Here is a 25,367-nt window from a genome sequence, read left to right on the forward strand (position 1 = left end):
TTTGCAAAATGAAAAGTGATTTTAATTGCATTGTTCTATCAATTAAAGGGGAGTTCCCACTAGGAGCAGACTCCTCGTCCGTGGAGTCGGTCCGTCTCTTCTGCCTATCGAGGCTTTCTCCTACCCCATCTAAACCTGGGACGGCAAGTTTTCTCGCCCAGAGAAGTGGGTTTAGTCCCTCCATGCCCTCCGGGAGGATTGAACACTCTCTTCAAATTAAACCGTATAAACTATTAAAACAGAATTAACTGAATTATCATATTTTAAAAATTAAATCGAATTAAAATGTATGAAAAATTAAATTCAATCGAATCATCTTAATTTGGTTCGGTTTGTTTCTTTTAGAACCAATCAATTTTTGGACTTTGATGAGTTTTCTTTTTATTTAGACTTAATTTTCAAATTATTTAATCCGATTTTAACTTTAATTTGAACCTAATAACTATTAATCAATGAAATTAAATAATTTATATATATATAAAGTAATTTAAAAATTAATAAAGCAATTCTATTTGATTCGATTTAATTGATTTTTTTTTAAACCGAATCAAAATCTTTAAAATCTAAAACCAAACTAAATTGAATTACATTAAAAACAAACTGAATTTTAAGACGGTTCAATTTCAATTTATTTTTTCTACCATAAGAAGGATTTGCATGGCCAACAGTGTGCATCTGCTATTTTGAAATGTGTCTGAAACATTCTTGCTGCAAAAAAATGACATAAAGATGATATTGGAATGTGTATTTTTCCTCAAAATAACAGTGGAGCGTCTACTTTTACCAGCTTGGCTACAAAGCAAAATTAAGCTGCACGTCTTGGAGCGTCTCGAGCAAAGGATTCGGATATTTTTAGTTTATGCCTCGAGTCTGATTTTCAAATTTTGCGGGCGAAGACTTCCAGATTCGTATTATGGGTCGCGTCTACAGCAGCTTCTCTTGGAGTTCGAAGGTTGTTCCTCTGTTCTGTGTGCTCATGTTTGTAGGGAAGCTAATAATTCTGCCCACTCTTTAGCTAAGCTTGCCCTTTCTCATGTTGAGGAAGAGCTGTTGTTGATGGAGGATATTCATCCTTCCATTTTCGAGGTTATTTCCCACGAACAGTTGGTTTGATTTCGTCTTAATGAATTCTTTTTTTCTCAAAGAAAAAGAAAACTTCACGTTTTGTTTTTCTCATTCCACTGTTTTCAACTTGGGCACAAAGAATGAAAGAAATGGCAACCGCAAGGGCTTAGTACTCAATTCGCATAATGAAATTCATTTCAATTGCACTGTTCATGAGCAGTTTTTGGCTAAAATTAAAAAATTGAACCGAATCGAATCAATTCGATTTGACCGGTATTTGCAGGGACCAAGAAGGGCGTGTTATTGATGGTATTACGAAGAAGGTTAACTGCTCGGTTGGTGAAGCTCTGGCAGTGAACGAAGCTTTGTTATTGAAACAGCACATGTTCTAGCCAAGCTTGGTGCGAGACAGATCCTTCCGTCTGATGGGGTTGTCAATTTGCCGCCTTCTTTGACTGGGGTTTGTGGTTTTCTTGCCCGTTAGGCCTTATAATGCTGTAGCAATTCAAAAAAGTAAACAGAATCCATTCGATTCTATTGATTTAATTTTTCAGAATAATCAGTTTGATTTGATTAGCATTTTGAGTGAAAATCATTTTTGGTTCAATTAATAAACTTATCCAGATAGATAGTTCCTTGTCAAATTTTCTCTTAATCAATTAAATTACTATTTAATTCTTATATTTAGTGAAACTAATTATATAATTTATATATTTTAAAAAATTTTTATTACAGTAAAATTAATTAGTTATTATCAATATTTTAAAAATATAATATTTTAAAAAATATATTTTTAAATGAGAATGAAAATTTTAATTTATGAAATTAAATATAAATTTACATTTTTTAAAATTATTTAATATTTTCATTTAATTATCTACTCATCATTTTCATTATTTTTATATTATCACCTTAATTATTTAAAGATAAAAGGAATTAATTAATCTTTTTATGCATATAATTTTTATTAAAATATGAAAAATATAAAAAAAAAATAAGGAAGAGAAAGTGTAAGTGTAAATAGAGAAGTATGATAAGATGATCAAGTTAATTTAGGTATAAAAAATAACAAGAGTTAAGAAGTTACAAACACTAATCAATATAATTTTTAAAATATAAAATTAATTAATTAATTTAACGGAGGCTAGGGATTAAATAGTATAATTTTCATAATATATGGACTTAATAGTTAATTTTACTTAAAAAAAGAGATCAAATAGTAATTTTCCCTTCTAATTATATTTGCGGTCCTCAATTGTCTCCGTAAATCTAAACGACATCCGCTCTGTAAAATCAAGCCTTTCATTCCAAATAAACCTCTCTTCCCAATTTCTAAAACCCTAAGTCCTGACATCTGGAAAAAATTTTCTATGAAATCTCCATCTTTTGTTTAAGATCATAGGAAGCAAGCGATGATGAATGAGAAAACAGAGTTATGGCAAATCATCCACATTCCTGATAAGCCTCCGATCTCACCTACCGAGCAACCCACAGGTGAATCCCAAATTTACCCTTTTTTAGTTACTAAATCTGAGAAAATTGCTTATTATTGATTTCATTTTTGTATAATTTGCAGTGAATGCTTTTGCCTCGGTAATTGAGCCAAAGCTTGCAAATACTTTTATAAGGTGAAGCTTTTATCTATAATATTTACCATTTGTAAAGGTACTGTGTCTATGGATGTTGAAATTGATATGGTGGATTTTGTTGGAATTAGGCGTTTAAATCAGATAGCTCCACTTGAAAATCTCCGCCATGTGAAGCGTATACAAAAGAGACATGATGAAAAGGGTATGTGTATGAGTGTATCTTACATGTAATTTTGTTTTGACTTGCTTTTATTGTTGTTGAAGTCTAATTACTGATTTGACATTGAACACCATGTGCTTTCTTATTTTTGAAACTTGTGCTTGCTTAATTGCCAATAAAAATTTGAAAAAGAAAAAAAAAAAGAAACTTATGTATCAAATTGCATGAAAGAATTTCACAGTTGTAGTTAGTACCTGTTGGTGCTTAAGATAACTATAAGTTTACAGTTGGTATAAACAACTAATTTAATGATAATTAAATGAGTTAGTTAGTTATTGAACTATAACAGCACAAAGCATATGCTTACTTTTTAGGTTGGAAGAACATATACTTGTTAAAAAAATGATGATTTCTCATGAATTAAAATGAAGCATTAAGTTTCATTTGAATTTTCACTTAGATCTCAAGCTGTACCTCATTGATTGGTCATTGCTCTCTTGTTCTTTTGGGGAAATTCTTTATCAAATAATTAGGAACCAATTATATTTTAAGAACTTTTGGAGGCTAGGTTGCTTTTTTTTTTTTTTTTTTGTAATTCAACAATGCCTTTTTCCTTATCCTTGAAAAATTAAATATTAAAATGAAAAGAGTTACCCTAAGTCGCATTGATATTTGATAGTTGGCTATGTAATTAAAAAAAAAAAGGTTTTTTCCTACACAGAGTGGTTTGTTGGATGATTCTTAGTATACATTTATCTTTTAAAGCATTGTTTGTAAAGAGCATTTTCATGGCATGCATTTTATCAAATGTATCTTCTAGATTCCCAGGGCAGTGTTTTTTTGTTTCTTTTGCCTTCCTTTTTAGTCATGTAAGCATACTATTCATGCTTCACGATAATTGTTACAGTGATGATAAATTTTTTTTGGACAGGGAAAAATCAGCTGTCAGTTATCTTGTGCCTAGCTTCTGAGACTGAGAATGGCAAGCAGTCAAACAACTTGCCTGAGAATGTACAAGAGCTAATCAACTCTTACCAGTTGAGTCCTTTTATCACAAAAGTGGGTTGTTCTTTTTTTTTTTTGCCCCCCCTACAGTTTTGTGTATTTCTTAACTTCATATTAATTATTATTTACTGATTTCCTTCACATTGGTGATAAATGGTTAGGGTGTATTTTTAAGTAGGTTTAGGTTTCATCTTCTATTATTTTTATTTTTTATTTCTTTTGTGCTTTAATCTTTGTTTTATTGTCCTTCATGGATACAATCTAAATAATGATTTATTTGGTCAAATCACTTTGGACATTCAAACTGTATGAATCAATATTTCTTTCTTTTGGTCAATATTTGACGAAATGAAATTAATTTAGTTGTGATGTCAACCTATGATAATGGCTAAGGAAAAGAATTTTCCAGTTTCTATAATCTTTCATAGTTGAAAAACATGTGTACTAGAAGGTCATGGTTTTGGGGTTTGTTTGTGCCATGGAATTTCATGTTTGTTAGGCATTGGTTATTCCTCTTTGAAATTTAATTCTCTGAAATGGTTTCTATTTTTTGTAATTTACTTTTGAACTTATAACAATGTCTTTGGATCTAGTTAAGGCAGTGATGTTTTACATATGGTTTTAACCATTTCCAGGTTTGTAAATATGCTGCAACATCTAGAGAAGAGTGGGAAGAGCAATGCAAACTTTGGCCAACATCATATCATCCACCTACTTAGTAAGTTTATGCCATCCATTTATATTGTTTCCTGATGTTTATTTGCTTTCTTGAATCTCTATCACTCAATGATTACCAAGTTATATGTGAATTGTTTGAACATGTCTTGTCTTTATTTACCTTTTTTCCCTTCTCAAAAATTTAATTCATAAAGTTTCTCAGAGTAATGGATCTGTATCATTGATATTTGAAATAATTTTTCACTGGCTATATGACTTGCTGTAGTGCTAGACCTTTATGATGCTGAAGTAATGAACAAGGATTTAGCAACCTTTCTAAAGATGCATAGTGCATGCTTTCTATGAAACCTGGGTTTGATGGAACTGTGTTAAGAAGAAAAAAACGACAACCAAATTAGTTTGAAGATAATGATCATATTAGGAGATAATAATTTAGTGATAATGGGTACTTTCTCTCCTAGCTTGATGGTTATATCATCTTTCGTGGAACAGGGAAAATTATTTATCGTAATTTTTCTGTTCCGAAATTTGTCATTGATTAAACCAAGCAGAATAGAAGAAAACAATATATAGCCAGCTTCAGTAGGGTTGGGATTGAGATTGAGATGGGTTGAGATGAGTTTAGCTGTATATTGATAATAGATGCGGTCATTATCCTACTTGCTTAATTTACTATGCTCTAGATTGAAGATACTGTATCCAGTCATAATTTAATTAATTACTCAATTGTACTCAACTAAGGGTTTATACCAAACTAGTAGAGGCTTGCTATATAAATCTGTTTCCTCCATTCTATGTGGTTTACGGCTACATCTTCAAAAAGTTCTAAGGTCACTAAGTTCTTTTTCACTGCTTCCTTTCATATCATCTTATGTATGCCCCTCTATCTCTTTTATCCTACCACTTCAATGTGCTCAACTCTCTAGTCTATGCTACACTTGTACAAACAATTTCATTGTCCCTTCTCTAGACTTTTCCTCAATACTTTCACTTTATGGTTATATTTTTTGCTACATTTTTGCATTTCCACATTCATTAGCATCCTCATTTGCAGTATGCTAATATTCTATAGGTGGTATTTCTTCACCACTCAACAGTCACTGCCATACATCATATTAATTAATAGAAGTGTAATTAAAGTTTGCATAGCACAAGTTTTGATGTTTAGTTATATGATGTGAGCCATGTTTTCTGAATCGGTAATAGATGACTTAGATTATATTTTATTCTTCCTTTCCAATAATTTTTTTGGAAGTAATTTTTCATGTACTTCCATAAAAATGAGAGAATTTTCTGGCTTTCCTCATTTTTTTCTTTTTGGCATTTTTTTATTTCCTTTCCTTCCCAACTGTAGCAATATTAATGGCATTACTGGATTTGGTGAAGAGGACTCACAATCAGTTTTCGACTTCATGAAAGTGGCTGTTGACTTGGCAAAATCTGGTGGTGGTTTGGTAACTATTTAATTTCTTCTATAAACTAAATTTACTTCTATGAGGGATGTAAGATGGCTAGTTTATGTTAATTTAACTGCCAATGTTGCCTATGCTGGGGAAGTATACTTATGCTTACTTTAAAAGCTGCATTCATGTTGTCAACTGAAAGACAGCATCTGGTAGTTTATAATACTCAAGTTAAGTTCGGGCAAGTTGGGTTTGACTGATTTCAATAGTCCAGCATTAGAGTCCATAAACATTTTTTGTTGGATTAAAAGCAGAATCATTCGCTTTTATATTTGTAATGGGCTCTTTTTCAAGTTTTAGATTTGCAGTAAATTGCCAGCTAACAATGCTAAATTCAACATACTTCTCCATCAGAAACTAGTGGGGTTTACTAGCACCGTAATTTCACTGATTACTAGTTATAGCAGAGCATGCTCTTAGTACTCTTTATTTATGTCTGAACTTAATATTTTGCATCTTTGCAGATGGTCAATGCTGCAGTTATAGTGGATCCTTCTGTTCAGCAGATTATTGCAACTGGACATGATCAAATCTATTCATGGCATAACAAGACTGGCACTGAAAATAGCCACCTTAAAAAGCCAGCCTCCTTTGCTTCTAATCTCAATTCCAATGGCGCAAGTCATTTAAATGTGTTTCCTAACAATTTGCATAATGGACCTGAAAGATTATATGTTGGTGTTTCTTGTTTAAGTCCTTGGCAGTGGTGTGGGCAACAATTGGATATGGAAACTTCTTGTTATTTGCATCCTTTACGACATGCTGCCATTGTTGCTATTGAATCTTCTGCTGAAAGGGATAGGCGCCTATTCCCTCGCTTGCTTCATACTGAGAAGTCCTTTGAAGTGGAATCTATGCAGTCTTCTTGTGCAGGTTCTCCAGCAAAAAGACAGAAGACGAACCTTGCAAATGTGAGTTAATTCTATCTTCTGCTATGGGACAACGTTGTTGGACTGGTTTTCTGTAAGAAACCATTAAAGAGCTGGTGGTTTTACAATTCTTTGAAATGCACCATTATTCTTTTATGTTTAAAAGATGCATGTTAATCATCTACAAAACAGTTGCATGATTTATTATTGTTAAAGAAACCATAAGCTCTGTGGCATTAACATATTCACTGTATGATTGCCTTTCTTCTTGTGATAGTTGAAATGCATGATGGCTTCATGTCATCCTTTTTCAGGTTGAGGATGGGAAGGAATTGGATGCTCATTCTGAAGCCGCATCAGTGAGGCCCTATCTTTGCACTGGTTATGACATCTACCTGGTATGGGAGCCATGTACGATGTAAGTTTATCAAAGCAATTACTTCAGCTGCTGCTGCTTCATCTTCAACCTTATGCTTATAGGGCTGCATTTTTTTTTTTAATCCAGAGCACATCCTTTAGATTCTATTTAAGGATACAGTTGCAAGTAGCAGTACCTTATTCTCAAAATCTTTTCTTAACCTGAATTTCGGTTTCTTTCTCACTAATGGAGGGAAACCCTTTTTGGGTTTGTTAGGAATAATAACAATGCAATTAGAAATTTAAGCTATTATTACTCAAAGAGATACTAGGAAGTTTAGCCACTGTACAATGTTTCAAATGGCCATGTTTATAGCCTCTTCTCACACCTCATGCTATCCTAGCTGGTTGCTGCTTCTTTGGCCAAAGTCGCCAAGGGAAGCAAACCTTAGCATATTAATTTAAAGAACAAAAAAAAAGGTTGGGGCGGGGTGTGGGGGAAGGGAGAGGGGGAGGGAAGGAAAAAGGATCATGCGGCTCGATGTGATGAAGATATCTGGCATCCTATAGGAACACATTATACATGTACTGGAAAGTGATACAAATTCCTCAATAATTATTTGGACATTTGTTTGGATGTTGTTCTATGCTTAACAAAACTCTGGCCAGATTGACCTCTTAACCATTTGAAATCAAATTAGTTTGATTGCTGATTTTAATTGTTAAATCCAACTCAGGTTTCACGCCTTTCTTCACCTCTGTTAGCAAACAAGTAGGTATATAGTTGTTCAGAGATCTATCCGGAGCCAACCTGGCACTTCCAAAGGAAAAAATGTTTAAAACCAGTGGCCCAACTTGAAATAAAAAGGTTGATTTCTTCACACCTTGCTATTTGCCAAAGGAAAAAACTGCATTCTCCAGACCTTGCCATTTGCCCATTGCCAGATTGAACTATCTGCCCTTTGCTTGATTTCTTTAGTGCTGAGTCTGTACCCAAGTCTTATCTTGGCAAATGCTGGCTACATTAACTTCATTATTTTAAGCCTATTTGATTAGGTAGTTTGTTACCATCCTTTTTCATCTTCTGCCGACTGAAATCACTTAGTAAACCACTTGATTATTTAATCTCTCTCCTCATGCCCCTGAAGGCATTTTGTGAGCTAAATTAAGTTTTGCATTGACCTATGTTGATTCGATTGTTCTCATATGTTGATTACATCTAACTCCACACCCTCTACAAAGATGGTTATAAATAGGCTCTAATTATTCTTTTAAAGATACTATCCACTAGCTGGACATGAAATTAAAGGGTGATTGAAATGGTGTTTTTTTTGAAGTATTTTTGCTGTAATAAGCTAGTCAAGCTCATATTCTGTTGGATGATTTTGCTGCCAGGAAATTGTTATTAGTGCATTAAGACATTCTATTTTCTCTCCTTTTTTTTTTTTTCTTATAGATGCAAAACTCTTTATCATTTGATATTAAACAACTTTTTCTTTGAAGGTGTGCAATGGCACTTGTGCATCAAAGAATTAGGCGTATATTTTATGCTTTCCCCAATCCAAATGCCGGTGCATTAGGCAGTGTTCACAGACTACAGGGAGAGAAAAGCTTGAATCATCACTATGCTGTTTTCAGGGTAGTTCTGCCTCAATAGGTTCTTAATATGGCTTAAGTAATTGCAAGGAATGATGATGATGACCAAGTTGCAACTTCTGTTTCTTAACAAGAGCATCCTAATATCGAATGTTTGACACTTTCCATGAAGACAATTGAGTGATTTATTTCCCCCTCTCGCCAAATGCAAGCATTTTTGTCAACAAATAGCTGGGGTTACAGAAATGTATCTTTTTGCAGGGAGTTGGGTGATGTTACTGTTTTGAAAGCAATGGTGATTCTGGTTACATTCTGATATTATTAGGAATGTAAACTGTGGAAAGGATTTCATGCTAATTCCCATCACCCCAAACAAGCATACGAGAGTTCAGGTTTTTGATAATTTTTTACAGATCAGGTATGGCCATCTTGCCATACTAGCCCTCTTCATTTTATCTAATTTTTGTAGACCTGACTTTACAGTGGTGGAGCTATTTACAGTGAAATTTTTCGTATCTGCCATTTAGGGTAAAAGGGACAATTTGAAAAAAAAAATATATTATTTGTGTTCTTATAATTAAAATATATTAATTTTACTATTAAGTAAATTTTCATATTTTTTGGTTAATATATTTATATAATTATTTTTTTTAACAGTTGCCCCAGTAATGCTAATTAAAATAAAATGGTCCCACCTACACTTTCCTGTTTGATATTCACTTTGTATGTTTAATGATTTTAAAATTTAAAAGGACTAATTATCATTGCAAAAAAAATTATAAAAAAATTATTATTTAATCTTTAATTATTATTATTATTATTTTTCATAAACTGATATTTGTATTTTAAAAATTATATTATTACATATTTAAATTCTAACTCTACCAATTAAATCGTTCTTATCAGATTTCATCAGTGAAATAAGACAAATTAATTTTTTTTTATTATTCTTATAATAGCACTGCCCACTCTCTCTCTATTAATGGTCAGTTTGAAAGAAGCGGGAAAAGAGTAATTAATAAAAGAGCAAGAGAAAAGAGTAAATAATAAAAGAGTAAGAATGGATAATAATAAGAAGAGTTGTAATAAAATAAATTTCTTATAATAAAAAAGTAAAGAGAGAATTCATATTTTTTAAATTTGAGAAAAGGTGAGAGAAGAGCGAAATTAAGAGTTGTAGAAATAAAAATAATTATAACTTTCATCACCCCTCTTATTCTTAGATGTAAGAAAAATTAAAATTTAAGAGGCGAGTAAGAATAAAGCTTACATTTACTTATTTTTATTGTAATGCGTCTGCTCCAACTACTAGAGAAATTGTCCGCTTTGATCTACCTCATCCCTGAGTCTCACAGTTTTGTCCTGGAATGGACAACTTCCCATGAGGTCATTTATCCTAATATTTCTCTTAAGCGAATACGCTTAACCTCGAAGTTCTTTCGATTCTCCATGTCATTCCAGCAAGAGGCGCCTCTAATGATTAGTTTCCCCCATTTCAATATATGATTTAGTTCATTTATGTCCCCATTTTGTCAAAGTCTCAAGCGAGGTCTCACCTCCAGCCGTAGATTATTTCCACCATTTGTAACGCCCTTACTCCAACCACTAGAGTAATTGTCCGCTTTGGCCCACCCCATCCTGAGCCTCACCATTGTAGGTGGAATGAAGAACTTCTCACCCATCCAAGAATTTCTCTTAAGCAAGCACGCTTAACCTCGGAGTTCTTCCAACTCTCCAGGCCATTCCACCAAAAGGAGCCTCTAATGATTAGTTTCCTCCATTTCAATGTATGATTCGGTTCATTTCTGCCTCCTGTTTTGTCAAAGTCTCAAGCGAGGCACCGCCTTCAACATTAGATTATTTCTTCTTACCGCACAGGATATTATATTTACCTTTTATTAATTCACATCTTTTCAAACAAGAGATATAATTCACGTATCCCTCCTTACTTTTATTTATCCGTCCTTTACTTTCATCCAAACAGACCTTAACTATTTCTCATCTCTATCCCTAACTCATCGAATTTTAATTCCTTCTTTAATTTTATATCAATATCAACAAACACAAAATGAAATACAATTCAAGAATCCAAAAACACCAAATCAATGAAAAATCACATACAAAATTTCGTGAACAAAATCTCCATAGCTTGTGCAACCATAGGTTTCTCTTCCTTCATCTCCAAACCTCCCCACCTCCAATCCTTCCTTGAACAACCCCTACCTCTCTCTCACCAAGAAGAGTTAGCGCTAATGGTCCTCCAAGTCCTGGCCCTCTCAGACTCATCCTTTTCTGCTTTCTTTTCACAGCTCCAACACCTCAATATTATCTTGTACTATTCCAGAGTCCGTCTCCACTGAGGTTGGCCACAAAGGCATGACACTGACTAATATGGGTGTCGGCGATGTTACTTGTGTTGAATAAATTGGATTCTTTACCGCATGTGAGAAGGGGAACCCTAATAATTTGCCCTTTTTCGATGGGATGTTTGATTTGATTTTCAGTAAGTAGTTGGTGTATGGGTGAACATTCGGTAGATTCGATATAACCGAATCTTTCAAAATGTAAAACCAAACCGAAATCTATTTCATTAAAAATTAAATCAAATTAATTTAGTTCGCTTTGGTTCCAAATTCATTTTCCAAGATCAAGTGCAGAAACAAAATTTCAATTTTTCTCCTCTCAATTCTCAGCCTCAAATCAAAATTTCATTTCATAAAATCATAGTTTGAAGATTAATATCAAGCAAATCTCATCAATAAACAAATAAATCTCAACAAGTAACAAATTTCATCAACAATTATTGTTTCCACCCAAAGACACAAAGGCTCAGTCACTCAATTACATATGCAATGGGTAGAAAATCTAATTCAGAATTTAAAACCCACAAAGGGAACATGCAATGCAATGGATAAACAATAGACTCCCTTGCGAGATCCATTTTCTTCTCAATCAACACTTCATCTTCTAGTCCACAACCACCACATGGAGAGTCAAGATGAGGGAGTCGCTTACGGCTTTCATTGAGGAAGCAGAACAATAACATAAAGAGCGAAGATCAAAGTCATTGGAACTTGTTCACCACATGATGGATGGTGACGCTCGGTGCTTTGTTGTGACTGTGAGGGAGTGAGGGGGATGGATTGGAGGGAGTGAGGAGGGAGATGGTTCTGAGGTAGTGAGGGAGAAGGAGAAGTGGGGGAAGGGGTGACAATGGAAAGCGACATCAAGCACAAACCATAGAGATTGAAGGTAGCTGAGGTAGTGAGGGAAGGAGAAGAAAAGATAGTACATATATATATATATGGGATGATTCAACAATTGAGATTTGAACATTATGAATGAACAACTAGGATCAAAAGTAAAAAAAAAAAAAAAGTTCAAAATTATAGAGCTGAGCTTCAGATTTGAACTCTGGGCTTTACCACTAAAACAAAGAAGCCTTTATGCATATCTGTATAGTGCCGATATATATCGGTTCAGTTCGGTTTCATCAAAATATATTCTCCAAAACTAAATCGAATTAACAGAAATTTTAAAAATTAAAATCAAACCAAAACAAGTTACTATCGAATTGAATTACCAAATCAAACAAGTTTGGTGATTCGAGCCAAATAATGCTCACCGCTCACCCCTTGGTGTAGGCGTTGCTTCCATTTAGGTGGAGTTGTATGAGAATGTGGCGTGACTGGAATCATTGCGTTGGCGAGGATGAGGGATGAGTAGAGTTGCTAGGTTCAGGAAAAGGAAGGGGGAAGAGAGAGAGGGAGAGGTGAGAGTGTTTCAAATGAGCAAATTTTAGTATTTTTCATTAATGATTAATGGCTAAATGTTTGAAAAATATTAAAATAAATAATGTGATTATTTAATTGATGAAATTAAATTGAAAAATGCAACAATATAAATTTCAAAATATAAGAACCGATTCATGAATAATGACAATTGAGCCGTTGCTAAAAATTCAAGGGCACTTAAAATCCACAAATGCACCTCATAGCAATCACATCCCCTGCTTTTACCAAAATTATGGAACTCCAAGCTCATACTTTTCTGAATCCTGTTTTTACATTCAGCCACATTTTCCAAATTCAATTCTTGGAATATAGGCTGAGTGAGTTTTGAGGGTGCAAATGTCATCTCATATCATCAGGCAACAAATTTGCTAAGGAATGAAATAATAAAGGTTAAAAAAACACAAGCAAGATGCACTAAACAGAAGAATATTTTGGCAAAAATCAGCACAAATGACGCTTCAATGCGTAATTTTTATACATGAAAAGAAAATATGCTGGGATTAAAATATTTAGATACACAACATCTGATATTTTATATCTATAATTACAAACAGCATAGTAGCACCAACCTTCAACGATAATCTAGATGAATGTGTATACCATAATAACTATTGAACTGTATGGAGAATCTGTTAATATGATTCCACCACATAATTTCAAGCACATACCTCCACAACAGAGTTTGGCAAGGTTGAAATTGATTCCCTGACGTAAACTGATTCTCACATACTCTGGATAGGCACTATCAAGTAAAAGGTGAATCTCTGGCTCCAATTTCACAATCAACTGGTACATCTAAAACCATCACAGATTGACAGCCAAATTATGAATAGTATCAAGCAAACAACAGCATCAATAGCAAGAATAATCCTCACTTGGCGACACCACTTCTTTCGAATACTTTGAGAGCTCGACCTGATCCTCATTGAACCCAAATCCTTTTGTAATGAAATTTGAGATGCTACTCCACCTTGGTTATTAGAATCCAATGAAGTCGAATCAATTTTAACTCCTCTATCTGTAGATTTCCTATGCTCCTCTAACTCAATATCTCTCATAACAATCACATGTTCCTTTGATTTCTTCTTCTCTTGCTTGTTAGATTTTGCCAACAAAGGGGCTTTAGTGGATGTAAGAACTTCAATTTGCCCATTTGCATCACTTGGTGATGGAGACAAACCCATATTATCAGATGAGGAAGTTTCAGTATTCCAATCATGTTGAGATACATGTTCCAATGAAGTTATTAGACGGCGAACAACAGGCACTAGTTGTTCTTGTATGTTGATTGAACTCAAACCTGAAAAACTTCCCCGTGAACCCTTTCTAGCTACCTTCTTAAACTCATCCCTCACATGTTCTAAAAAATGAAGTACAGCTGGGTTTCCAAGACCTTCATCAACAATTATAAAATAAACATAACCGTCTTCTATCAAAAACCCAAAAGTCCTCTTGCCAATTGTCTCAAAATACCACTTGTGATACGCAGGAATCCTTTCCAATGACAAGGCCGCCAAATTCTCAATCTCATCATCACCCCCACTATACACATACAAGTTCCGATTACCCCTAAATACACAACAATAATGAACAGTATTTTGAATTGAACCCATCTTGCTAAAACCTAGTTTAGAAAGTTTTCACATCAAGAACTTTTCTACACACCACCAAATAACTAAAACTCTACAATTGGGTTTTATATCAATATCAACCAGCCAAAGAACATACTAGGTGAATCTAAGAGACCAAGATTTGGAAGAAGATAAACACAATAAATTCCTCAATAGAATATATGAAATCCAAACAAAACACAAGAAACCCTTCAGCAGCAAAGTCAAAAGCTTCCAACAAATACCAGCAAACTCATTCAGCTAGACAAGTCCCTCAAGCGTTTCATCAAGAGTCTTACTAGCACAACCTGAAATAGTGGAATTAAAATCATATTGAAGGTCAAATAACTCACATAAGCACTCAAAACACAACATCGTAAAAGAAATTTAGGGTTTTCGATCAACAATCTTAGCTGCCAGTGCCAACACAACCCCAGAGAAAAATATACAATATTAAATAAAAAATTGACTTACGAAACAGTCAAGAAGTACAAATTTTGAGAAAATCCCAACAAAAACTATCCAATGAAGTGAAAGATCGATCTAAGAAACTGAAAGTTTCGTGCCAAAGTAAAGAATGGCAATCAAAATTATGTTTGGAGATCAGGAAGTGAAGAGAAAGATCAAAACATGTACATCATGTGCAAATTAACAAAAAAGTGGACTTTCAAACAGATCAATTAGATAAGTTTTCTTGGAAAGGAATCATTACCTGTGAAATTTTCCCAAAGCATTGAGGATAGGACTCGAGTCCGCAGGGAGAGAAAGAGGGACAGGGGCCGAGGAGGGGGGCTGGGCTGAGACCAAAATTTTAATTTGAAGCGTGAAATGGTAATTTTGCAGTCAAAGATAAAATCTGACGAGGTTAAAGAGTGATATTAGAGATTTTATTTTTATTGGGTTCACTTTTTAAGGCTTTTTTTTTTTAATTTAATATATTTTTTTCCTATAATATTAAAATTTATCAATTTACCTAAAAATAATAATTACAAATTACAAATTTATGATAAAGACTTTCCTCGATCGAATTGAATAATTTATGTTTTTATTAATTATTATTATTATTATTATTATTATTATTACATTATAAATTAAAATTAAAAATATAACTAAAATTAAATTTAAAATGAGTTAAAACTAAGTTTAACAAATTTAAGATAAAGCCTTAATTAAGAAATTAAATCAAATTACAGTTTATTAATTTATTTAATTTCATTTAATTTAATTTATTAAAATTTTAATTTTTTATTTTTTAAATTGAAGAGAATCAAACCGATGATACTTACCCTAAGAGTATCCATCAGCTTTATTTTACTCAATCTTAAACTTTTAAAAATTCATTTATAAATTTACACTCATTATATTTAGTCTAAAAAAATGTATTTGCAAATTTATATTATAATAAATTTTATAAAATTAATTATGCTTTGTTAATTTCTATTAAATTTAATTATCTTGCATTTTAAATCTTAGCCTAAGTTTATTTTATTTGTATTTTCTAGTATTTAGAATATTTAAAAAATATATTAATAAAAAATATTTTTTAATTAAAAAAAATTAAATCATTTAAAAAAAATACTTCCTTCTTTAATAAGAGAAAGTTATTTTTAATATAAAAATACTTATACATTATTAATATAAATATATATTATTAGTTTAATATTATAATAAATAATAAAAAATATTTTTATTAAAAATATTTTCATAAAACAATAATTATTATAAAAAATATTTTCTACATACGAATTATTTTTTATGAAATAATTAGAGTTTTAATAATTAAATTAATTATAATTTTAATTAAAATATATTTTAAATTATACATATTCACCTCTAAATGTAATTATCATTATCATTTAAATATTTTGAATTCATTTAATTTGTATGCTTAATTTGAATAAAATAGAATCTAATTTCTAAATATTAAATTTTAGAAAAGTTTAATTGAACCGATTAAAATATAAAGGTTAACAATGCACAATTAATTAATAACTATGTTCTTCTAGAAGTGAGCCGCAAATTTTATTTTATTTTATTTTTTCCCAATTGACATAGCCAGTATGTATGCCACTAATTTATAATTAGAGGGGAAGGGAAGAAACAGTCAAAATGTTTAGTTTTCTGGTTGATTTAATTTCAATCGGGATTTTAACTAAGAATTTGTAATTTTAAAATTATTAAATTAAAATTTATTAATAAATATTTACTACTTCCTTTGTTCTATTTTCAAGTAATGGTTTTGAAAATTTTTTTTTGTCATATTTTGTTTGTTATTTTAACAAATTAAAAATATTAATTTTTTAATTTTACCATTATTTATTATTATTTTCAATGATTTATTTTTTCTTATCACTTTTTTATATTGCAAACTTACTATAAGGTAATTTTAGTTAATTATTAATTCTTTTTAATAAAAATGAGGCTATTTAATTATTTTATTAATTTTTGTGAAAAATTAAAAAAAAACCACTTAAAATGGAAAGGGAGTAATTATTTATACTATTTCATCCATTTTTAATGTTGATTAAAAAAAGTAATTAAATCATTTAAATTATAACAAAATATAATTTAATTTGACTAGAGATTGTATTTAGTAGAAATAAAGATAAAATTTTAAAAAAAAATTAATTAATAAATACTTCTAATTTTTTTAAAATAATAAATAATTATAAACAAAATAACTTAAAAAAAAAAAAGACAAATAAAAGGAGCCAAGGCCATATTGTAATATTTTAATTTACTTTTTTTTATGTATAATTAAGTATTAAATCTAAATAAGAAGGATATCTTAATTATAATTTATAAGAGTTTAAGTGTGATATAGAATGGCATGTCATAAGACATTTTAAAAATTTCGGTTGCTATGAAATTTTTTTGATAAAATTCAAGGGTTATGTAATTAACCTATATTTTTTTAAATTTAAAATTCCATAAGCTGCATTTAGATTAAAAAGAAAAACAATTAAAACCTATTCTTTTTTTGTTTAAATTGTGTGCCTCAACATTCAAATTCATGAAGAGTGAGGGAAAAAATAAATTTCATTTTAATTTGTTAAAATTCAGGGCCTTCCATGCGGGCTTATCCCCAACCCTAATAACTAATATTGAATTCAATGATTTGAAATAATTTATTCAGCGTTTTCAAATTGCAATGCTACAAGAAATATCAGAGGATCATTATCATAAGCCAACTACTTCCAATTTGTCAAAGTAACATATTCCAGCAAATTCTGATTTCTCTTACTCCCTATCATCTCTGTTCCTCACACACATCATGCACAAGTCACAGCTAAATTACAGCAGGTATACAGCCAAACTATTACAGCTCCGGTAATGCCTTTTCTTTCTTTCTTTCTTTCTTTCTTTCTTTTTTTGAGCTGGGGATTAGGGGAGTGGGTTTGCCAGGTGAGGTATATGCCTTCGGCCACTTAATCAAACCAGACTAGACAATGCCCTTTTCTATCTTATTACATCCCATTATGCTTTTTATAGCACTGATACATTAATGAAATCCTAATCAAGGATTGATTCTCTCTTATAGCACCAGTGCAATGTCCAGGGATGCATCATCCAGGTGATCATGCGATTACTCTCCCTTCTTCAAGGACCTCGTAACTGCAACAGCAACGTGAACATCATCTTTTGGAAGGTTTTATGGAACCATTCTTTTCAGTTAAGCAGGATAACAGATGGGTTGGTGAATACAGTTTTGGCTCCACTGTCTCAGTTCATGCTGGGGATTAAACTGCCAACAGACAAACCAAGAAAAAATAAAAGAATTTCAACAACTTAAAATTGGCATACAAAATAGTAATATATCAACCACTATGATTAAATATGATTAATTAAGAGACTTATTGTTTGCTAGATATACAAAGAAGATAGTTGCTGTTGATGACATGAAAGAGACTAGATAGCTGATGCTGAAGCTAATTGTTATCTACAAGTATTCTCCATACGTTCAACATCTTAACATTATTAAGTGTCAATGCAATTATGCATATAAAGACATAATTCTTGCATTAATTTCTGCAACTGCAATGATGTTCACTAGTGAAATTGGTCAAATAATAACCACAGGGGCGGAGCTAGAATTTTTTTGAGGGGCCAATGTTATTATACATAAAACCGATTTGAAAAATTGTTAACCATACTCATTGTCTATATATTTTGATAAATCAATTTTGTATATTTAAAAAAATACCACAATAGAGAATAGTTACACTAATTTTTTTTTAAGGCCCCAATACTTATAAAAATTTATTAAATATATAACGAGAAATAAATAATTTCAATATTTTACATTGTCTATATCATAATAAAACAACTCAACTCAACTAAGCCTTTATTCCAAAAATTTATTGGAGTCGGCTATATAGATTCTCTTTTTTCACTCTAAACGATTTTGGGTTAAATCCTCGGAAATGTGTAATAATTATAGGTCATATTGTATTACTCTCTTCCAAATCAGTTTAGGTCTACCTCTTCTTCTTTTTCTATCCTCTAACCCAATGTGCTCTAATTGTCTAACTGGAACCTCCTTATGTCTACGCTTCACATGACCAAATCACCTCAATCTCCCTTCTCTCAACTTATTCTCAATTGGCACAACCCCTACATTTTCTCTAATACTCTCATTACGGACTTTATCTAGTCTAGTATGATCACTCATCCGCCTTAACATTCTCATCTCCGCAACTCTTATCTTAGACACATGCGACTCTTTCATTGCCCAACACTCACTACCATAAAACATGGCCGGTCGTATGACTGTACGGTAAAATTTTTCTTTCAATTTATTAGGAATCTTGCGATCACATAAAACTCCAGTGGCACGTCTCCACTTCAACCATCCGGCTTTAATCCTATGACTAACATCTTGCTCACATCCCTCATTTACTTAAGGATTGAGGCAAGATATTTACAATGATTACTTTAGGGCAATATCACTCTATCCAAACTAACTTTTTCCCTATCACCAGTTCGGCCTTTACTGAACTTGTAATGCATGTATTCTGTCTTCGTTCTACTTAAAACCCTTTGACTCTAGAGTACTTCTCCAAAGCTCTAGCTTTCTATTGACTCATTTTCGCGTCTCATCTATCAAAACTATATCATCCACAAATATCATGCACCAAGAGATACTCTATTGTATATGTTTCGTCAATTCATCTAGAAATAATGTAAAAAGGTAAGGGCTTACAGCTGAACCTTGGTGTAATCCAATAGGAAAATCTCTTGTATCCCCTCTCACTGTGCGCACAATAGTAGTTGTTCCTTTATACTATCTTTCAACACTTGTATGTATATAATAGATACTCTCTTTTGTTCTAACACTCTCTATAAGACATCTCTTGGAACACTATCATAAACCTTCTCCAAATCGATAAAACCATATGTAGATCTTTCCTCACATCTCTATATTTCTCCATCAAGCTTCTAATGGGAAAGATCGCTTCCATAGTTGAACGGCCGGGCATGAAGCCAAATTGATTGGGAGAGATAGAAATGTCATGATGTAGTCGATATTCCACAACTCTCTCCCACAACTTCATAGTATAGCTCATGAATTTAATTCCCATATAGTTTAAACAACTCTATATGTCTCTTTTATTTTTAAAAATAGGTGCTAAAATACTCCTCCTCTATTCATTAGGCATTTTCTTTGAGTTTAGAATCTTATTAAACAATTTAGTTAACCATGCCACTGTCATATCTCTCAAAAACTTCCACACTTCAATTGGTATTCTATCGGGTCCACAGGCTTTACCCACCTTAATTCTCTTAAGTGCTTCCTTTACTTCTGAAGATCTAATCCTTCTAGTATAATTCACATTCTTTTCTATCACTCTGTAGTCTATATTCACGTTATCACCACTTTGCCTATTATTAAAGAGATCATCAAAATAATTTCTCCATCTTTCTTTAATGTCCTCATTTTTTATCAACATTTTTCCTCATTTATCCTTAATGCACCTAACTGGATTGAGATCTTGATATTTTTTTTCTCTCCTCCTTGCTAATCTATAAATATCTTTCTCCTCTTTCTTAGTTCCAAGTTTCTCATATAACTTTTCAAAGGCCTGCGCACTTGCTTGACTAACTGCCTTTTTTGCCTCTTTCTTTGCTATATTGTACTGTTCATACGCTTCATTATTATCACACTTAGGTAATTTCTTATACCATTCTCTCTTTCTCTTCACTGCCTTTTGTACTTCCTCATTCCACCACCATCTCTCTTTTGAGGGTGGTCCATGTCCTCTAGACTCTCCAAGTACTTTTTTAGCTATTTCTCTAATCTTTGATGCCATCTGTATCCACATACCATTGGCCTCCACATCCAGCTTTCATGCTTCGGACTCGAGAAGCTCATTTGTGAACTTCACTTGCTTTACTCCTTTGAACTCCCACCACTTTGTTCGAGCTACAATATTTCTTCTAGCCTTACTTGAATTGTTCCTAAACTTAACATCCAAGACCACTAATCGATGTTGACTTGTTAAAGCCTCTCCCGGAATGACCTTACAATCCTTGCATAGAGCTCTATTTGTCTTCCTGGTTAAGAGGAAGTCAATTTAGTTTCTATGTTGCCCACTTTTGAAAGTCACTAAATATAACTCCCTTTTTATAAAGTAGGTATTTGCTAGTATTAGGTCATACGCCATAGCAAAATCTAGGATGCTTTTCCCCTCCTCATTTCGGCTACCAAAACTAAAACCTCCATGAACATTCTCATAACATTGCCTATCACTTCCTACATGTCCATTCAAATCTCCACCGATGAAAACATTCTCTTCATTCGGTATGCTTTGCATTAGATCATCCATATCTTCCCAAAATCTTTGTTTACTCTCACTATCTAGTCCTATTTGTGGAGCATAAGCACTAACTACAGTTATTGTTTCTCCTTCCAGTACTAGTTTTACTAGTATAATTCTATCTCCTACTCTTTTTACAGTTATTACGGCATCTTTCAATGTCATGCCTATGATTATGATCACTCCGTTTTTGTTTCTCTCATTTCTGATAAACCACAGTTTGTATCCTGAATTACTCACTTTCTTGCTTTTCTCTCCTACTCATTTAATCTCCTGAATGCAATCAATATTCACCCTTTTCCTTTCCAAAGTATCCACAAGCTCCAATAATTTTTCTGTAAGTGATCTAACATTCCAAGTACCAACTCCTCCTATCCTGTTCCTTCCTAATTAATCTCCTTCTATGATACCTTCTATTATTCTCTGTGCCTATCTTGTGTTTTGTTCCACTATCTGTTCTACTATCTGTCCTATGAACTAACTTCTTTACCCACACCTGTCCATGATGTGAGAACCCTTGCTTATTTAACAACACACCAAGGCGCCAATATAGCGCATCGCTTTAGGTGAACGCTCTACACCCTTGCATATTTCTCACTGCCGATGTAGCACGTCGTAAGTAGAGGACACCCCAACTTTTATATCATAGGAATCCATATAATGAGGTGTGACAAAATTTTACGCTGGTTGTGTCACCTACTGCAAGCCCCCTCCTTTATCCGAGTTTGGAACCGACTAAGCATAAACTACTTAGGCGGAGTTCTATATCATAATAAAACAATATAAATTATTTTTGAGGAGCCACTAGCTAAAATAAAATAATTTCTTATATAGGGGGCCAAGGATCACCCCCTCCACCTCCAAAAAAAAAAAAATTACTGCATGTAAATTTTGAATTGAAAAGATCTCTAGAAAAAGATTTGCAGCAGAAAGAAAATGCTATGGTGGTGTGCAAAAAAATGCAAATTACCACATCTGATATTCTCATGCTCTTCAGGTTCATTCGTCGCACCTCCAAATTCTCTCCCCACATCAGCACATTCAGATCTTCTTTCCTCAGCACTGTTATGAACAAACCTGGAGTCTTCATTCCCTGGCTCAGAATGTCGTGCAGATTGTGATTCACCAAAAGACTCTGTTGGCCCTGATTGAACAGATATTTCATCACTATTCCCTGCCACAGAAGAATCCTGACGAGTTTCTGCTTCATTATTAGGTAATTCACTTGGAACTTTAGCAGATGCAATGAGGGAAAGGCGGCAGAGAGGGCAAGTAGTGTGATTGGCAAGCCACTGGTCAATGCACTCCATGTGAAATGTGTGGCCACATGCAGGTATCTGTTGAAGCCTATCCTCTGCTTGGTAGTCCCCTAAGCATATGGGGCATCTGTAATCACAAAGATGACACCTCATCAGATGATATAAAGATTAGAAATGAAAGGATTTGGTATTTACTATGAGATCCGTGGATTTTTTAAGTAATGCATCTAATTAAAAAAATTTGTATCATTATGAGTATGGTAACAACTGTCAGATTTTCATGAACATAGTCCATACTTTATGATCAGATTATGTTTCTTTAAATATTGCATTAAACTCTCTCAGGACAACCTTCAGATTTTCATGAACATAGTCCATAATTTATGACCGGATTATGTTTCTTTAAATATTGCATTAAACTCTTTCATGACATTAAGAAACTTATACTTGACAAAACCAGCAACTACTCCTTATGACATCAAAACTTGTCAACTTGTCACCTTTGTTACCAAAAATCAATCCTCCCCATGCCATCCATCTGGTATGCTCCAAAGGGGTGAGTTAAAAACCATTATTCAAGACTTAGGCAACTTCAGCGATGTTAAGTATGAGGCATATTTCCTACATCCTATCAACCACGCAATATACAAAATTTAAAGCTTTTACGTAGTTATGCCCTTCAAGCTGAGTCCAGATGCCCCATGCTTTGTAAGCACCCAGAGGCAGTGATTATATAGCAGCAAGCTATCTTGAGGTCCATGCAAAGACTACTAACAAAACTAGCCTATTTGATAATCTTCTCATAAATAACGGTTCTGATATGAAATGGCCACATAGGATCCAAACAAGCCAAATAATGTAAACCATTAGAAGATATTTGTCCTTATTAGCAATGCCAGGATATCAATTCTCCCACAATATTAGCAAAGAGAAACAATCTTGAAAATAACAGAAGTACTAATGGAACTTCTTTTGCGGTTAACAAACTTAAAAATAGTTCCTCGTTGGTCCATATATAGCAATGATTTACAGAGGAATATATGATCCCTCAACCAGCATACATTGACCATAATGCTCAAGAATCAGTCTTGACCAACTCTACCATTCAGGCATTCTCGTCCTTTGCTCAACTCTAATCCACTATGAAGTTATACCACATCAAAATCATCAATGATATTCTTCCCCATGATATATCTGTGCAGTGAACAATACTCGAGGGAAAACCTAATGAATGAAATCATTAGAAGCTAAGTAGCAAGGTTGCCATAAGTGCTCCATTGACATCGAAATTTGTGCACATTTTACAATTACAAATATAAAAGCGATATATGAATATTTCCTGGGATAACAAAGCTCACTTCAAAAGAAAGTAAACTAATTTAGAATTTTCAACAAAGCTTGAACTATTTTAGGCCATTATCATTAAGTGATCAGAAAAATTAATATATTATGATTAAATGAAGGTCAAAAAGAGAAAATAGCAACAGAAATTTTGAACTTCTCACTTCTGATAAACACAATACGCCTTGTGAAATAATTAATAAGCATATAAACATGTAAATGAGTAGGATTTATAAAACAATAAACTAAGTCAAAGGAAGCCAGCTCACTGTGTGTCTTTGACAGAGAAGCTCTCCTTATACACAATAATGGGTAACATCTCTCTCATCTCTTTCTTCAAGCCCAATTCAGCCTGCTAAATCACAAGCAATAAAAATAAGAACATAAGCACTTACACACATGAATGTACACATAAAACTATGAAAAGATCAAATAATTTTAGAAAAACTATTAAAGGGCAAGATCTTACTCTAAAGATATCATTGCTGTCTTGTAAATTAGCTCGCATTCGAAGAGAGGCCCAATCAACACTTCTATGGCGAAGATAGAACAAGTAGAACAAGAAGAGGAGAATCAAGGTGAAGAAAATAGGCACGAAGAAGATGAAAGCTTGATATAGCTTCAGTTCAGTTGAAGCTGCAGAAGAAGAAGGAGGAGGAGGAGGAGATAATGTTGAGCAACAATCAAGAGGCTCTGATTTGGAATGAGACATCACCAATAATATGCTAGTTCAATCATACAAGACTCACAGATCCCACAAAATATTGAACACAAAATTATAAATCCCAGATTAGAAATGCAAGTTTCCACAGAGAACTCAGATAATAAATGAAGCTCAATAGCTTTGCAGTGTTGGACGGTACAAAGATCGGAGAGAGAATTACCAAGAAGTCAACAATGCAAGTGTTTGACGAAGACCCAAATGAGAAAAAAGTGCAAGAAAATAGCCAGAGAAAATAGCAAAAATAAAATACCCAAATGGGAGATAATCTTGAAACTTTCTTCGCTTAAGGCCAAAGAAAATGAAGTATCATATGAACAAACACAAGCCAATGGAAAAGGGAAGCTGAGAAAGAAATGGAAATGTGCTTTTAAGTGCCTGGAAGAGAGAGATCACAAGTTCAGGAAGGTAAGGTAGGTGAGAGATGATTCACTTGAAGTATTTCAAGAAAAAAAAAATCTTGACTAAAAAAATAAACATCATCAGGCGTAAAAAAAAAATAAAAATAAGAAAATAGAAAATCTGAACAATTTATATAAAAGAACAAAAGAAAGTAGACAGCGGGATAAATGCAAACAGACGAAGAAAACATCCGGGCGCTTGATGCTCTGTTCGCACGCAAAATTCCCTTTTTTTTTTAACTAAAAATTATGGATTATCACTATTATTATTGAGAGGGAAACAAATAAATAGCTGCTTTTTAGTTCATGTGGAGGCTGCTGGATTTCTGCAGCAAAAAGTTGCAAGGTCTCTCTCTCTCCAATAATATATTTACTAAAAATAGTTTTTTATAAATATTTTGTCAAATCTAACTTCATCTAATTGCTAAAGAGATATCACCCACCTTTTTTTAAAGGATATCACGCATTAGGTAAATGTTAAATTTGGGTCCTTACTTTTCTATTTATTATAATATATATATATTACATCATCATCATCTTTTTTTTTAATTATTCTTTAATTATTATATTTTAATAAAAATAATTATTTAATTTTTATATTTTAATAATTATATTATCTAACCCATTTTACTTTTTGTAAA

General features: G+C 32.7%; 3 protein-coding genes across 4 annotated transcripts; 1 reads left to right on the top strand and 2 right to left on the bottom strand.

Moving 5' to 3' along the window:
* The first annotated feature begins 2,316 nt into the window (after positions 1-2,316).
* LOC110649045 (tRNA-specific adenosine deaminase TAD3) lies at positions 2,317-9,304 on the top strand. The gene is made up of 9 exons (XM_021803444.2): positions 2,317-2,559; positions 2,642-2,693; positions 2,783-2,856; positions 3,746-3,873; positions 4,455-4,537; positions 5,852-5,951; positions 6,425-6,871; positions 7,144-7,247; positions 8,690-9,304. Exons 1-9 carry the CDS (start codon positions 2,478-2,480, stop codon positions 8,841-8,843), a joined length of 1,224 nt encoding a protein of 407 aa, XP_021659136.2. The 5' UTR covers positions 2,317-2,477; the 3' UTR covers positions 8,844-9,304.
* Positions 9,305-12,986: 3,682 nt separating this feature from the next.
* On the bottom strand, positions 12,987-15,054 carry LOC110649052 (phytolongin Phyl1.1). Its single transcript, XM_021803451.2, has 2 exons — positions 14,899-15,054; positions 12,987-14,494 (listed from the first exon to the last, which is right to left on the bottom strand). Exon 2 carries the CDS (start codon positions 14,187-14,189, stop codon positions 13,359-13,361), a length of 831 nt encoding a protein of 276 aa, XP_021659143.2. The 5' UTR covers positions 14,190-14,494; positions 14,899-15,054; the 3' UTR covers positions 12,987-13,358.
* A 2,309-nt stretch (positions 15,055-17,363) lies between these two features.
* LOC110649053 (RING-H2 finger protein ATL7) lies at positions 17,364-25,083 on the bottom strand. 2 transcript variants are annotated; one of them, XM_021803453.2, is made up of 4 exons: positions 24,074-25,083; positions 23,874-23,959; positions 21,975-22,390; positions 17,364-17,931 (listed from the first exon to the last, which is right to left on the bottom strand). In XM_021803453.2, the coding sequence occupies exons 1-4, from the start codon at positions 24,314-24,316 to the stop codon at positions 17,927-17,929; spliced, it is 750 nt and encodes a 249-aa protein (XP_021659145.2). In that variant the 5' UTR covers positions 24,317-25,083; the 3' UTR covers positions 17,364-17,926. The 2 variants fall into 2 exon arrangements, with proteins under 2 accessions (XP_021659145.2, XP_021659146.2); XM_021803454.2 differs by having other exon boundaries at positions 23,874-23,956; positions 24,074-25,080.
* Between the last annotated feature and the right edge of the window lie 284 nt (positions 25,084-25,367).

Source organism: Hevea brasiliensis, chromosome 12, assembly GCF_030052815.1.
Source record: "Hevea brasiliensis isolate MT/VB/25A 57/8 chromosome 12, ASM3005281v1, whole genome shotgun sequence".
Taxonomy (NCBI): domain Eukaryota; kingdom Viridiplantae; phylum Streptophyta; class Magnoliopsida; order Malpighiales; family Euphorbiaceae; genus Hevea; species Hevea brasiliensis.

Excerpts from the sequence above, each read along its gene's own strand:
- LOC110649045 (XM_021803444.2), top strand. The coding sequence starts at position 2,478 with ATGATGAATGAGAAAACAGAGTTATGGCAAATCATCCACATTCCTGAT. Across the intron at positions 5,952-6,424 it reads CAAAATCTGGTGGTGGTTTG|ATGGTCAATGCTGCAGTTAT; the intron begins GTAACTATTTAA and ends GCATCTTTGCAG. Across the intron at positions 6,872-7,143 it reads AGAAGACGAACCTTGCAAAT|GTTGAGGATGGGAAGGAATT; the intron begins GTGAGTTAATTC and ends ATCCTTTTTCAG.
- LOC110649052 (XM_021803451.2), bottom strand. The coding sequence starts at position 14,189 with ATGGGTTCAATTCAAAATACTGTTCATTATTGTTGTGTATTTAGGGGT.
- LOC110649053 (XM_021803453.2), bottom strand. The coding sequence starts at position 24,316 with ATGTCTCATTCCAAATCAGAGCCTCTTGATTGTTGCTCAACATTATCT. Across the intron at positions 23,960-24,073 it reads ACAGCAATGATATCTTTAGA|CAGGCTGAATTGGGCTTGAA; the intron begins GTAAGATCTTGC and ends CTTGTGATTTAG. Across the intron at positions 22,391-23,873 it reads TTCTCTGTCAAAGACACACA|ATGCCCCATATGCTTAGGGG; the intron begins GTGAGCTGGCTT and ends TTGTGATTACAG.